General features: G+C 47.5%; 1 protein-coding gene across 1 annotated transcript in view; it reads right to left on the reverse strand.

Annotated features, from left to right (window-relative positions):
* Window positions 1–14,738, reverse strand: part of tmtopsb (teleost multiple tissue opsin b) — an 85,203-nt gene that overhangs the window by 43,335 nt on the left and 27,130 nt on the right. The window contains exon 5 of the mRNA XM_070884051.1: window positions 5,223–5,317. Within this exon, the coding sequence (XP_070740152.1) occupies window positions 5,267–5,317 (51 nt within the window). The 3' untranslated portion in view covers window positions 5,223–5,266. The remainder of the gene's footprint in view (window positions 1–5,222; window positions 5,318–14,738) is intronic.

Consider the following 14,738-nt stretch of genomic DNA (forward strand, 5'->3'; position numbering starts at 1 on the left):
CTGCTTTTACCAGGCACAAGAGTTTTAAAGACATTCGCAGGGCAAGAGATGGGCAAATAGCCCAATCTCTGCTGTGGGAATGTCCTTGCTCCCGAGATGAGTGCAATTTGTCAAGCCAGAAACTTGACAGATCAGAAAAGCCGGTTTTCAGCGCATGCACCGAAAACTGGCTTTTCCGATGCCTTCCCGGGTCTGTAGAAACTCCGTACGGACCCGGGGAGGCCGGAATTTCAGGGCCATTTTAATGTTTTATCTGCAATATAAGTGATATAGTCAATATTCTATCATTTAGTTTAAACCCATGGCATCCTTCTTAAGCAGTCCCTCAGAGTCGAGGATGACCCATGTCATAGGAATGTAGGAACAGGAGTAGGCCATTCAGCCTTTTGAGCCTGTTCTGCCATTCAATAAGATCATGGCTGATCTGTATCTTAACTCCATCCACCTGTCTTGACTCCATATCCTTTTATACTCTTGTCCATCAAAAACCTATCGATCTCAGATTTAAAATTATTAATTGAGCTAGCATTTATTGCTTTTTGTGGGAGAGAGTTCCACACTTCTACCACTCTTTGCATGACGAAGTGTTTTCTAACGTCTTTTCTGAATGGCCTGGCTCTGATTTTAAGGATTTGTCCCCTTGTCCTAGACTCCCCCACCAGCAAAAAAAGTTTCTTTCTGTCGACCCAAGCATTTCCTTTCAAAATTCTAAAAATCTCAATCAAATCATCCCTTAACTGTCTATATTCCAAACCTAGTTTATATAATCTCTCCTCATGATCTAACCCTTGGAGCCCTAGTAACATTCCGGTGAATCTGTGCTGAATTCCTTCTGTCATGTTTGTAACCTTCACATAACTGTAACCTTTATGTAACAACACTGTACACTGTATACCCCTGAAAAATACACACTTTGACCACAGGGGGTGAATTTGTGGGAGACACTCCTCACCTGGTCATCCAGGTATATAAAGGGAGGTCCCACGCAGGGTCTGCGCTTCTTGGTCCTGTGAATAAAGGTACAGATCACAGAGTGACCTTGTCTCCAGTATGTGCCTCACGTTGATTTGGTGTAGTGTGTAAGGACACCACATTTGGCGACGAGAAATGGGAATCAAAGACTCAAGAGAATGGCCACCGGTAGCACAGAGGAACGATACTGTTTTATTGAGGACTGGGACGATTTCGGTGAGAGGCTCCAGCAGAGCTTTGTCACAAAGGACTGGCTGGGAGCGGCAACGGCTGACAAGCGAAGGGCGCATCTACTGACCAGCTGTGGACCTAAGACATACGCGCTGATGAAAGACCTGCTCGCACCCGAGAAGCCTGTGGACAAGACCTTCGAGGAGCTCAGCAAACTGATCGGTGAGCACCTCAAACCGGCGAGCAGTATACACATGGCCCAACACCGATTCTATACGCACCGACATCGGGAAGGGCAGAGTATACCGGACTTCGTTGCGGACCTTCGGCTCTTGGCCAGCCTTTGTAAGACGCCTACAGGGGGGAGATGGAACGGGATTTCTTCATTGAGGGCATTGGTCATGCTGGGATTTTTAGGAAGTTAATTGAGACCAAGGACTTGACCTTGGAAGCAGTGGCGTTGATGGCTCAAACCTTCATGGCGGGGGAGGAGGAAACCAAGATCATATACGCTGCAACTCTGCTCCCAACGTGGCGATGGAGCAGGGAGTAACACGGTAAATGCGACTCAGATCCCCGCAGGCAGGCAAGGGCAATTCGATACCAACCAGGCAGTAACAGACTATAGGGTGGGTCCTCAACAAAGACAATGGCAGGTTGAACGGACATTTACACCATCACAAAGGACTATACGTCCCGGGATGGTTGAGTGGACATTTAGCCAGGATGTGCAGGAAGCCCGCAGCGAGATTGGTTTACGAAGTGGATAAACCACAAGAGGGGTCTGCAAGGCAGGGGTATGCCTGGACACAGCAATGGATGCTGAAGTTCAGCGGGTCCAGGTGGCAAACATCCACAGCTCATACACAAAAATGCCACCTATGATGATGAGAGTACTGTTAAACAGCATCCTGGTATGCATGGAGCTGGACACAGGAGCCAGCCAGTCACTCATGAGTGTCCAACAATTCGAGAAACTGTGGCCACTCAGAGCTAGCAGACCCAAACTAGAACGCATTGACACGCAACTATGGACGTACACCAAAGAGATCATCCCAGTGCTAGGCAGTGCAATGTTGGTGGTCACACATAATAGATCTCAGAACCGGCTGCCATTCTGGATTGTCCTGGGAAATGGTCCGCGCTTTTGGGGAGGAGCTGGCTAGCCGAGGTGAACTGGAAATGGGGGGATGTGCACGCCATTTCATCTGTGGAGCAAAGTTCATGCTCACAGGTCCTACAAACGTTCGAGTCATTATTTCAACCTGGCGTCGGGACTTTCAAAGGCACCAAAGTAAGGATACGCATCACCCCAGACACCACACCAGTGCACCACAAAGCCAGAGCTGTGCCGTATGTGATGCGGGAGAAAATTGAGAGTGAGTTGGACAGGTTGCTAAGAGAGGGCATAATTTCGCCCGTTGAATTCAGTGATTGGGCAAGCCCCATCATCCCTGTTCTAAAAACGGATGGCTCGGTCAGGATCTGTGGAGACTACAAGGCCACTATCAACCGAGTGTCCCTTCAGGACCAATACCCGCTTCCGAGAGCGGAGGATCTTTTTGCCATGCTGGCAGGCAAAAAGCTATTCACCAAGTTGGACCTCACTTCGGCCTACATGACCCAGGAACTGGCCGAAGAATCCAAGCTACTGACGACCATCACCATGCACAAGGGGCTGTTTGCCTACAACAGGTGTCCATTTGGCATTTGTTCAGCAGCCGCTATCATTCAGAGGAACATGGAAAGCCTGCTCAAATCCACCCCCGGAACAATCGTATTTCAGGACGACATCCTTATCACGGGTCGAGACACCGAGGAACACCTCCACAAGCTGGAGGAGGTGCTATGCCGACTGGACCGGGTAGGCCTGCGACTAAAGAAGTCCAAGTGTGTGTTTTTGGCCCCAGAGGTTGAGTTTTTGGGCAGGAGGGTTGCTGCAGACGGGATCCGGCCCACCGAATCCAAAACGGAGGTGATCTGTCGCGCGTCCAAGCCCGGCAAAACATCGGAGTTGCGTTCATTTCTGGAACTATTGAACTATTTCGGGAACTTTCTACTGAACTTAAGTACATTGCTGGAGCCGCTACACATGCTCCTGTATAAGAGTTGCGATTGGTTTTGGGGGAACTGTCAGGAACGGGCTTTCAATCAGGCATGGAACCTGCTTTGTTCTAATAAGTTATTGATCCTGTACGACCCTTGTAAGAAATTGGTTTTGACATGCGATGCATCATCCTATGGGGTTGGGTGTGTGTTGCAGCAGAGTACTGATGATGGCCAACTCCAACCTGAGGTTTATGCCTCCAGGTCACTCTCCCAAGCAGTAAGGGGGTATGGGATGGTTGAAAAGGAAGCACTTGCATTTGTCTACGGGGTGAAAAAGATGCACCAGTACCTCTTTGGCAGAAGGTTCGAGTTAGAAACGGACCACAAGCCGTTAACATCCCTGTTGTCTGAAAGCAAGGCAGTCAATGCCAATGTGTCAGCTCGCATACAGCGATGGGCTCTCACACTGGCTGCGTATGACTACACCATACGGCACCGGCCAGGCACCGAAAATTGCGCTGACGCGCTCAGCAGGCTTCCACTGGCCATAGGAGGGGCAGCGGAGCAAAGCGCAGAGATGGTCATGGCTGTCGATGCCTTTGACAGCGCAGGCTCCCCATCACAGCCCACCAGATCAAAACCTGGACAAACAGAGATCCCCTCCTGTCTCTGATTAAGAAATGTGTCCTGACTGGGGATTGGGCACCCGCACACAGAGCATGTCCTGAAGAGGTCAGACTGTTTCACAGACGGATGGATGAGCTCTCCATCCAAGCTGACTGCCTACTATGGGGCAGCCGGGTAGTCATGCCCCAGAGGGGTAGGGAAGCATTCATCAGGGAACTCCACAGCAAGCACCCAGGCATCGTGCTTATGAAGGCCATTGCCCGGTCACATGTATGGTGGCCGGGAATTAATGCAGATCTGGAACACTGTGTTCGCAGGTGCCCAGCTGGGCAATACCCCCAGAGAGGCCCCACTCAGCCCGTGGCCCTGGCCCACCAGGCCATGGTCACGTATTCACATAGACTACGCGGGCTCGTTCATGGGAAAAATGTTCCTCATTGTTGTTGATGCATACTCGAAATGGATCGAGTGCATCATATTGAATTCGTGCACGACATCCATCACTGTGGAGAGTCTGCATGCCGTCTTTGCGACCCATGGCTTGCCGGACACCCTAGTTAGCGACAACGGCCCGTGTTTCACTAGCTATGAATTCCGGGAGTTCATGTCGGGTAATGGCATCAAACATATCAGGGCAGCGCCATTCAAGCCGGCTTCCAATGGCCAGGCGGAACGTGCGGTCCAAATCATAAAGTAAGACATGCTCCGGATTCAAGGACCCTCCCTTCAATACCATCTATCGCGCCTTCTGCTGGCCTACAGGTCCCGACCGCATTCGCTCACGGGAGTCCCGCCAGCGGAACTACTCATGAAACGTACACTAAAAACTCGGCTGTCCCTCATTCATCCTGTCTTGTCAGACATTGTTGAGGGCAAGCGCCAGTCCCAAAATGAGTGCCATGACCGTAACTCCAAGGGGAGATGTATAGAAATTGATGACCCTGTATTTGTTCTTAATCATGCTGTGGGGCCCAAGTGGCTTGAGGGTACTGTAATTGGTAAAGAGGGGAATAGGGTCATAGTGGTCAGACTCAACAATGGGCAGATATGCCGCAAGCATCTGGACCAAGTAAAAGAATGGTTCAGCATGGACACTGAGGAAAATCATGAGATGCTACCCACACCACTGCCAGTGAACGAGCAACAAGAACCATCAGCAGCATGCACAGTCCCTGCAGTCAGCCCGGACAAGCCGGAATCACCACAGGTGACAAAGACACATGCCAAGGCTCAACAACCAGAGCCCAACTGCGGCGCTCCACGAGAGAGCGTCGACCGCCTGAAAGACTCAATCTTTGACCCCAAAGACGTTGGGGGGAGGTGATGTCATGTTTGTAACCTTCACGTAACTGTAACCTTTATGTAACAACACTGTACACTGTATACACCTGAGAAATGCACACCTTGACCACAGGGGGTGAACTTGTGGGAGACACTCCTCATCTGGTCATCCAGGTATATAAAGGGAGGTCCCACGCAGGGTCTGTACTTCTTGGTCCTGTAAATAAAGGTACAGGTGACAGAATTACCTTGTCTCCAATATGTGCCTCATGTTGATTTGCAGTAGAGTGTAAGGACACAACATTTGAGTGTGTAAGGACACAACACCTTCCAAGGCCAATATATCCTTCTAAGGTTTGGCGCCTAGAACTGTGCACAATACTTCAGATGTGGTTTAACCAGGGCTTAGTGTACCTTTAATTTCTAGCCCTCCAGTTTTAAAGGCTAACATTCCATTAGCATTTTTGATTATGATTTGTACCTGAATATTGCATTTTAGTGTAATCCTTTGTTTTAAATATCATAGGCTTACAATCAGCACTATTTGTGTTGTTGGCTTTGAAGCCGTTGGTCAGCTTTTTGGCAGTTTTCGAGGTTAGCCTACATACTGTTTTATTCAATCTGAAATACATTCATGCCCAAAACTCCATACTGTAAAACCATCTATTATTCATATGAGATTCAAATCTTTCAACCTACACGCTTTGTGAACATCGGCTTATACCACTGTGTAATCCTGACATCCATTCCTGACATCCATTATCAGGAGGGTACCGTGTATTATTAGACTCATACTTATAGGCAGTGCAGAAGCTTTCCTCATTACAGAATATCTTATAGATGTCCTACATTTGTTGAAATATAAAAGTATTAGTAATTGCATTAAGCCAACAATGCAGCTAAAATCAAGTTGACTCAATTATCCTTGTGAATCAAGAAACTTTTTTTCTAGACAACATAAAGGGATCATTGCAGTACAAAAGTACAACAGACAAATTAATAGAGGATAGAATAACACAAAAGCATAAGAATTAGGAGCCTGCTCTCCCATTCAATAAGATCTTGGCTGATCTTTTACTTCAGCTCTACCTTCCCGCCCGATTCCCATATCCCTTGATTCCCTTAGTATCCAAAAATCTTTCATAGAAACATAGAAAAAGGTGCAGGAGTATGTCATTCGGCCCTTCAAGCCTGCACCACCATTAAATATGATCATGGCTGATCATGCAAATTCAGTACCCCATTCCTGCTTTCTCTCCATACCCCTTGATCCCTTTAGCCGTTAGGGCCACATCTAACTCAATTTTGAATATATCTAATGAACTGGCCTCAACAAATTTCTGTGGTAGAGAATTCCACAGGTTCATAATTCATTGAGTGAAGAAGTTTTTCCTCATTTCGGTCCTAAATGGCTTATGCCTTATCCCTGGTTCTGGACTTCCTTTCCCAACATCGGGAACGTCCTTCCTGCATCTAACCTGTCCAATCCCGTCAGAATTTTATATGTTTCTATGAGATCCCCTCTCATTCTTCTAAATTCCAGTGAATATAAGCCTAGTCGATCCAGTTTTTCTTCATATGTCAGTCCTACCCTCCCGGGAATCAGTCTGGTGAACTTCGCTGCACTTCCTCAATAGCAAGAACGTCCTTCCTCAGATTAGGAGACCAAAACTGTACACAATATTCAAGGTGTGGCCTCACCAATGCCCTGTACAACTGCCGTAAGACCTCCCTACTCCTATACTCAATTCCTCTCGCTATGAAGGCCAACATGCCATTTGCCTTCTTCACCACCTGCTGTACCTGCATGCCAACTTTCAATGACTGATGTACCATGACACCCAGGTCTCCTTGCACCTCCCCTTTTCCTAAACTGTCACCATTCAGATAATATTCTGCCTTCCTGTTTTTGCCACTAAAGTGGCTAACCTCACATTTATCTACATTATACTGCATCTGCCATGCATTTGCCCACTCGCCTAACCTGTCCAAGTCACCCTACAGCCTCTTAACATCCTCCTCACAGCTCACACTGCCACCCAGCTTAGTGTCATCTGCAAACTTGGAGATATTACATTCAATTCCTTTGTCTAAATCATTAATGTATATTGTAAATAGCTGGGGTCCCAGCACTAAACCTTGTGGTACTGCACTAGTCACTGCCTGCCATTCTGAAAAGGACCTGTTTATTCCTACTCTTTGCTTTCTGACTGCCAACCAGTTCTCTATCCACGCCAATGCATTTCCCCCAATACTATGTGCTTTAATTTTGCACACTAATCTCTTGTGTGGGACCTGGTCAAAAGCTTTTTTAAAGTCCAAATATACCACATCCACTGGTTCTCCCTTGTCCACTCTACTAGTTACATCCTCAAAAAATTCTAGAAGATTTGTCAAGCACGATTTCCCTTTCATAACTCCATGCTGACTTGGACCGATCCTGTCACTGTTTTCCAAATGCGCTGCTTTTACATCTTTAATAATTGATTCCAACATTTTCCCCACTACCGATGTCAGGCTAACCGATCTATAATTTCCTGTTTTCTCTCTCCCTCCTTTTTTAAAAAGTGGGGTTACATTAGCTACCCTCCAATCCATAGGAACTGATCCCGAGTCGATAGAATGTTGGAAAATGACCACCAATGCATCCACTATTTCTAGGGCCTCTTCCTTAAGTACTCTGGGATGCAGACTAGCAGGCCCTGGGGATTTATCGGCCTTCAATCCCATCAATTTCCCTAACACAATTTCCTGACTAATAAGGATTTCCTTCAGTTCCTCCTTTTTGCTAGACTCTCGGTCCGCTAGTATTTCCGGAAGGTTATTTTTGTCTTCCTCAACGTCTATCTTGAATATACTCAGTGACTGAGCATTCACAGCCTTCTGGGGTAGAGAATTCCAAAGATTCACACCCTTTGAGTGAAGAAATTTCTCCTCATCCCAGTCCTAAATGGCCAACCCTTTATCCTGAGACTGTGATCTCTAGTTCTAGATTCACAAGCCAGGGGAAACATTCTCCCAGCATCCACCCTGTCAAGTATTTTATACGTTTCAATGAGATCGCCTCTCATTCTTCTAAACACTAGGCTATATAGGCTTAGTCTACTCAATCTCTCCTCATAGGATAATCCCTCATCACAGGAATCAGTCCAGTGAACTTTCCTTAGGTAAGGAGATCAAGGGGGCCAAAATTGTCCTCCGCCCCAAACGGGGCACATTTACCGATATATTTGTTGATCTATCACCCCAATTGATGGGGCGGTGATTTGTGTGATTTTGCCCTCTTTTTCAGTTTCTAAGTATTGTGGTGATGTCTCGGACGGCGGCTGGGCGGAAGGTGGTCGCTGTCATGAGGACCGTACTGAGTATGTCAGTGCGACGCTTATGACTTCAGCGTGACGCGGACGACCACTTAAAATTAAATGCCGGCCGCGGCGTTGTGCCCTCCCCCTTTAAGGGTGGACTTTCCCATCTGGGAAAGCTGTCGGGGGCACCGACCAGTGGCGGCTCCGCTCCCGTGGGGTAAGTTCCCTTGCAGTGCGGAAAGGGGTCGCCGCTAGGCAGTGAGGGGTTGGCGCGTGGCCGACGGGGTGGTCACCTTTTCCGACGGAAAAATTCACGAGGGCAATGTCCCGATTGCCGGCCACTCTGCCCTGACTGAGCGGTAACTCCTTTCCGCCCCGTTTCCGCCTCTTTGAGGCGGTAACAGCTCTTAACAATAGGGACAATTTCGGCCCCCAAAATTGTACACAGTACTCCGGGGGCAAAATTCAGGTCTGCCAGAAACCTGGGGCACTTACCATCTTTTTGCTATCATTACCGCCACTATGGTTGCGGCAGACATTGGATCGATTTTCACCGATTTAAAAAAAAAATGGCGACCAGTGGTAATGACCGGCGGGTATCGGGACTTTGCAGCGGGGTGGGTGGGTCAATTGGAGTGCAATTACCATCGGGAAATTCACCCTTCAGGTGATTTTCAGCTAATGAGCTAGTTGCTCCCCGGCCTTCTTAAAGGCCAGGGTTTGCAGCTAGGTCCTGAGTAGGGCAGGCCTTGCAGTGAAGACCATGGTTGGTGCTGCTCTACCAAGGAGGACAACTCACTTCTCGGACGCGTAGGCTGTCGAGGGAAGGAGGCGAGTCCTGTATCCAGATGCAGGGAGACCCACTCGCGAAGTATTTACTAATGCCTGGAGGAAGATTGCTGTAGTGGTCTCAGGGTCCTCCATCCATGATCGGACGGTGACACAATGTCGGAAAAGGACGAAAGACATCATCCGTTTGATGAAAGTGAGTACCTGTTCCACCAACTGCTGAGAGACTCTCCTTCATCCTTCTCTTATTTCCCACTATTTAGTCACTGAAGCAGCATTTCACTGTTGAGGCCTCTATATGTATATATATATATGTGTGTGTGTGTTCCCTTTCATCTCACAGTTCCAGCTGCATGTCAGGGACACACACTTGTACACTCATTTCTGACTCGTCATCAGAGTGGTACTCACCAACCATTATTTGTTTTGCAGGCCAAATGGGCTCATAATAGAATGGAGCAAAGGAAGGCGGGTGGTGATGAATCCCAGCTCCAAATCCTCACACCCTTGGAGGAGAGGGTGGAGGCGCTCGTGGGCAGACATGCTGCCTTCTCTGTGGGGCATGCGGTACTACCGATGCCAATGTGGGTAATTGAAGGCCCTCCTTTAATGCTATCTCTCCCTGAATGCTCCAGCGCCTACCCTTTGTCAGTGTGCTAGTTGAAGCCTCCATGCGTCACTTCCCCCCTCCCCCTCACGGTAGTCTTCCTCTCATTTATGTTTGCAGATGAGATGCCTCCTGTGGCCTTCAGTACTGGCGATGCCGATTTAGGCAGCATGGGTAAGTGAGGCCTTGCTTCATCGCTATCTGTCCCTGAAAGCGCCAGCGCCTACTGTGCCTTTCCTTCTGAAAGTCTGCTAGTTGCAGCCTCACTGCATCAATCCCTTACCTCCTCCTCATGGCAGCCCTTGTGCCATTGATGCTTGCAGATGAGAGGCCGAGTGGCAGCCGAGGCGAGGGAGAGGATCCTCCTGAAACAACGTCGCAAGGACTGGAGGAGACCCTTGAGGACAATGAGAGATAGCTACATCCTGACAGCATTGAGGACATTGAGGGCTCCAGCCTTGCTGACGCACTGGATCGCACTCCATCGTTTGGAGACTTGTCCGATGAGGAAGAGGATGAAAGGACACTGATGGCAGCATTGCGTCACTGCTTCCACTCACCGACGCCAGCTCAAATACTGGCGTGGTCCGATCTAGTTCTGATAGTACAGAGGTCTGCATTGGTGTTGCACCGGGACTTAGAGGGCTGCTGCATGGTAATGGGGCTAGGCAACCTCGAGTGCCATTGATAGAGAATTCAAACAGGCTGCATTTAGACAGACTGTGAAAATTCACAGACCCCCAAGTCAAGGCTGCTATGTGCAGTTCAGCATGTTGCATTAACTCATCAATCAACTTGACATTTTAGGACTTTGGGTAGCGAGCCAATTAAAATGTTAAAAGACTATTAATTGAGCCAATAAGGAGGCGAGTTCTTTTCTGTAAAGTGATCCAGGTATAAGCACAGCCATTTTGACCATGTGGTCTCAGAAGTACAAAGACCTGGCTTAAAGCCAAGAGCTTGTTGCTGTCTGCCAAGAAATAAAGTGACATTAAAACTACAATCGGAGTTCGTATTTCATTGGAAATTAAGAGATCTAACAATTTTGGCGTCACGAACACGATCGCTGAGGAAAGAAACTGAATTTTGGACATCAGACCTACATACTGAGGTAAGGACTCCTCTTTATAAAAGTCCTCGGTCAAAAGTCTAAATTCGCCTCTCCTTCTACGCGATTCCGAAAGCCTCCGGTTTGCGAACCCTCCGGTTGGTAGTCGGCTCGAGGTCCCATAGACGTCTAAACTTCGGCAGTGTGTTAGTTAATTAATCACTGACCTATTGATCGGCTAGAAAGCCTATGACTCGAGACCCCAGTGAAGAAATCAGTATTATGGCAGCAGGAGATAAGAGCAAAGAATTGCCTACAACTGTTAAAGGTAGGCAAGCACCACCTGAGGTTTCGCTAGATTTAATTCTCGAACAGTTGAAAGAATACATAGAGCAAGAATTCAACTTATCAAAAACCTGTATTAAGATCGAACAAAAGTACGGAACCTCCAAAGGACAATGGTCCTTGGACGAGATTAAAAGGGTCTGGGGAAAAACGACCCGTATGAAAAATAAAGAGCGAACTAGATGGTCCCTAGCGGTTATGGGCCAGATCCGAAAGCGGAATGAAATTAAAATGCGTTCCCAACATGATCGAGAACTGATCAGTACAAAGGATCAATTGCAGGCTGTTTGTGCACAGCTGCGACAGAAAAAACTTGAACTTGAAAAGCTGGAAGCGGAAGTTGAAGATCTTAAAGGTGAAATTAAAGAATGGAAAAAATCATTAGGTCAAGAGACAGTAATAGGAAAAGGAAAATGTATCGGTCAATTCCCAGGGTACCCATGTTTGGATGAATTAAAAACGCAAACCCGAAGACACGACCGAGGAATAGATACGGATTCTGAATCCTCCGACGATACAGGGTCGGAGGATGAAGAATTAGGGGTGCGCTTTGCCCAGTTTAAAAAAAGACGAGTTGTAGTCAAATCAGAATGAGGGCGGAACCAAAAAAACGAGGAAAAGGGTGTACGAAAAATACTTAGTTCATGATCCGGCAGACCCAGAGAAAATTGATAAATGGTCCAAGGAATTGCCCGATCCAAAGAAAGGGGAAGTGAAAATGTGGGACCAATTGGACCGCTTAAGAAATATATATCAACTTCATCCCTGGGACGGAGTGCAAATTTTGACCATAATGATGCCAAAAACACGGAAGAAAATTGCACGACAAGGTAGAAGAAACTTTGGGGCAGGATGAGCAAGAATTAGACGCAGGATGGGAGGCGATTAAACACTGGCTGCAAGCCTTCAGTCCAGCTAAGACAGACTGGGGAAAAATTGCAGCCTGCCAACAGAAAGGAACAGAGGAGATCCTGGAGTATGACGAGTGGTTTAGATGCACGTGGCTAGAACATTCGGGTATGAATAATACAGATGAGGAAATGGATGAACAAGTGTTTGGACCCCTGAAAGCAGCTTTCGTGGCAGGTCTAAAGCCAGAACTGTCCAAAATGCTTAAGGTAGTGTTACCGGACTGGGAAGGTAGAGGAACTACCTTTGCAGCATTGGTGGATCGATGTAACAAATTAGATCGGGATATGGGAGCTAAAGTCCGAGCTGTACAGGCTATGGGATGGAAATCCCAGGATTCCGATAAACAGTCATTAGGAAAATTACCCGGAAAATGTAATTATTGTGGGAAAGAAGGTCACTGGGCCAAGACATGCAGGGAAAAACAGAAAGGTCGTGGCTGGGGAAGAGGACGCAGCCAGGGATACAATTCAGCCAACAAACCAGGCTTGTCACAAGATAACGACCTCATAGAAGCATTTAAGCGACTGACAATACAACAACAGAAGGAGTTACTTGGGATAGCAAAAAACGATTAGAGTCCACCCTGGCCCCCCTCCTCGCACTAATACAACAGAGGGGAGATGGCCTATATATAACTGTGAGGGTGGGCGATAAGGATGTGGACTGTCTTTTAGACACAGGGGCGGAATTAACATGCTTACCCCTACAATATGGAGACTTTTTGCCGTTGGATGGTAGGGCACGTACAGCCTATAGAGTTGGGGGCCATAAAATGGAAATTAAAAGGACAACACTGGTACTTATAGGGCTGGGTCCACATGAACTAACCACGCCGGTCTGGATAGGCCCAGTAGATCAACCCCTTTTGGGAATGGACGTTCTAATCCAAATAGATTCATCGTTGCATTTCAAGGATGGTCGGGTGACATGGTCAATTAGAACTTTGAAGAAAGAAGAATTGAAGGAACACCCGATATGGGCTAAAGATAAGAACGATTGTGGCCTACTCCAGATGGAGCCTGCGTCATTTACCGGGACCAAGCCTCCATGCACTAAACAGTCTCCCATCAGTCCAACTGCCATCGCGGGAATCTTACCGGTTATTCAGCAATTGGAGAAACAAGGGGTGCTTATTAAAACGCATAGCTCCTCCAATAGCCCCATGTGGCCGGTACAGAAATCTAATGAGACTTGGCGTTTAACTGTCGATTATAGGAAAGCTAACCAGTGTATTGATCAAAAAGCTCCTTTGGTCGCAGATCCCTTCACCATTTTTAATGCCCTCAAACCAGAACATAAATATTTCTCGGTTATAGATATGGCCAACGGATTTTGGTCAGTGCCTCTGGCACCGGAGGTTCGACAGTGGTTAGCTTTCACGGTCCAAGGACAACAGTATACTTGGACCCAGTTACCGCAGGGTTTCCACAACAGCCCTACGGTATTCCACATGGCTTTACAAAGCCATTTGCGAGAATTACCTCCCCTGTCATCCACAGTCATCCAATATGTAGACGATATCTTGCTAGCTTCAAACACGGAGGAACAGCATGAACAAGATTTACGAGCTTTGCTGGATCACCTTCGGCTGAAAGGACATAAAGCCAGCATCGACAAAGCACAAATATCCCAAGAAGAGGTTGTATACCTGGGACAAAACATTTCACAAGGAAAGAGAGAACTTACCCAGGATAGAACTGCAGCCATTCGGGCTGCTAAAAACCCCACCACTATTCAGGAACTAAGGTCTTTTTTGGGATTGTGTAACTTTAACAGAAATTGGATTGACTCCTTCACACAGCTTGCTCAGCCATTGAATGATATTTTAAAGGGGAAACGTACCTCTAAAGAAGCCATCACCCTCACTAAGGAACAGCAAGAGGCCTTCCTGAGTTTGAAAAAGGCTTTGTGTTCGGCACCGGCTCTGGGAATCCCTGACAGTGGTAAGCCATTTACCCTGTTTGTCCATGAGAAAGAAGTATATATGACAGCTATATTGACACAAGAACATGGGGATCGGCAAAGACCTATTGGCTATTATTCGGCAAAACTGGATGCGGTAGCCCTCGGATGGGGAAGTTGCCTGAGGGCCATGGAAGCTACATGTCGAGCGGTAATGACCACTGCAGGTCTAGTCCTCGACCAAAAGCTGATCGTCAAGTGTCCCCACACCGTACACGCTTTGCTGTCTATGAATAGAATGTCTCAGGTGACGGCAGCTAGATGGACCCGCTGGACAGCAGTTTTGGAAGCTCCTAATTTCCATATCGTCCGGGCCAGCCCGGTTAATCCCGCAACTATGCTCCCGATGTCAGAATCGAGGGAGCAAAATGGGGGAGAATGTGAAGAGTATGACTGCATGGAGATTTTAAAAGAAACACAAGAAGCAGCCTTAGCAGCAGAGGAGCCTCTGCACAACCCAGACCTCATCCTGTTTACAGATGGTTCCTCCTTTGTTGACAATGGTACCAGAAAAGCAGGATGGGCAGTTACAACCTTATATGAGGTAGTGGCAAAAGGATGTTTACCCTCAGGAATGTCAGCACAACAGGCCGAGTTACGGGCCCTGTCAGAAGCATGTCGAATAGCAGAAGGACAGACAGCTAATGTCTACACAGATTCGCGTTATGCT

This window comes from Pristiophorus japonicus, chromosome 6, assembly GCF_044704955.1.
Source record: "Pristiophorus japonicus isolate sPriJap1 chromosome 6, sPriJap1.hap1, whole genome shotgun sequence".
In the NCBI taxonomy this organism is placed as follows: domain Eukaryota; kingdom Metazoa; phylum Chordata; class Chondrichthyes; family Pristiophoridae; genus Pristiophorus; species Pristiophorus japonicus.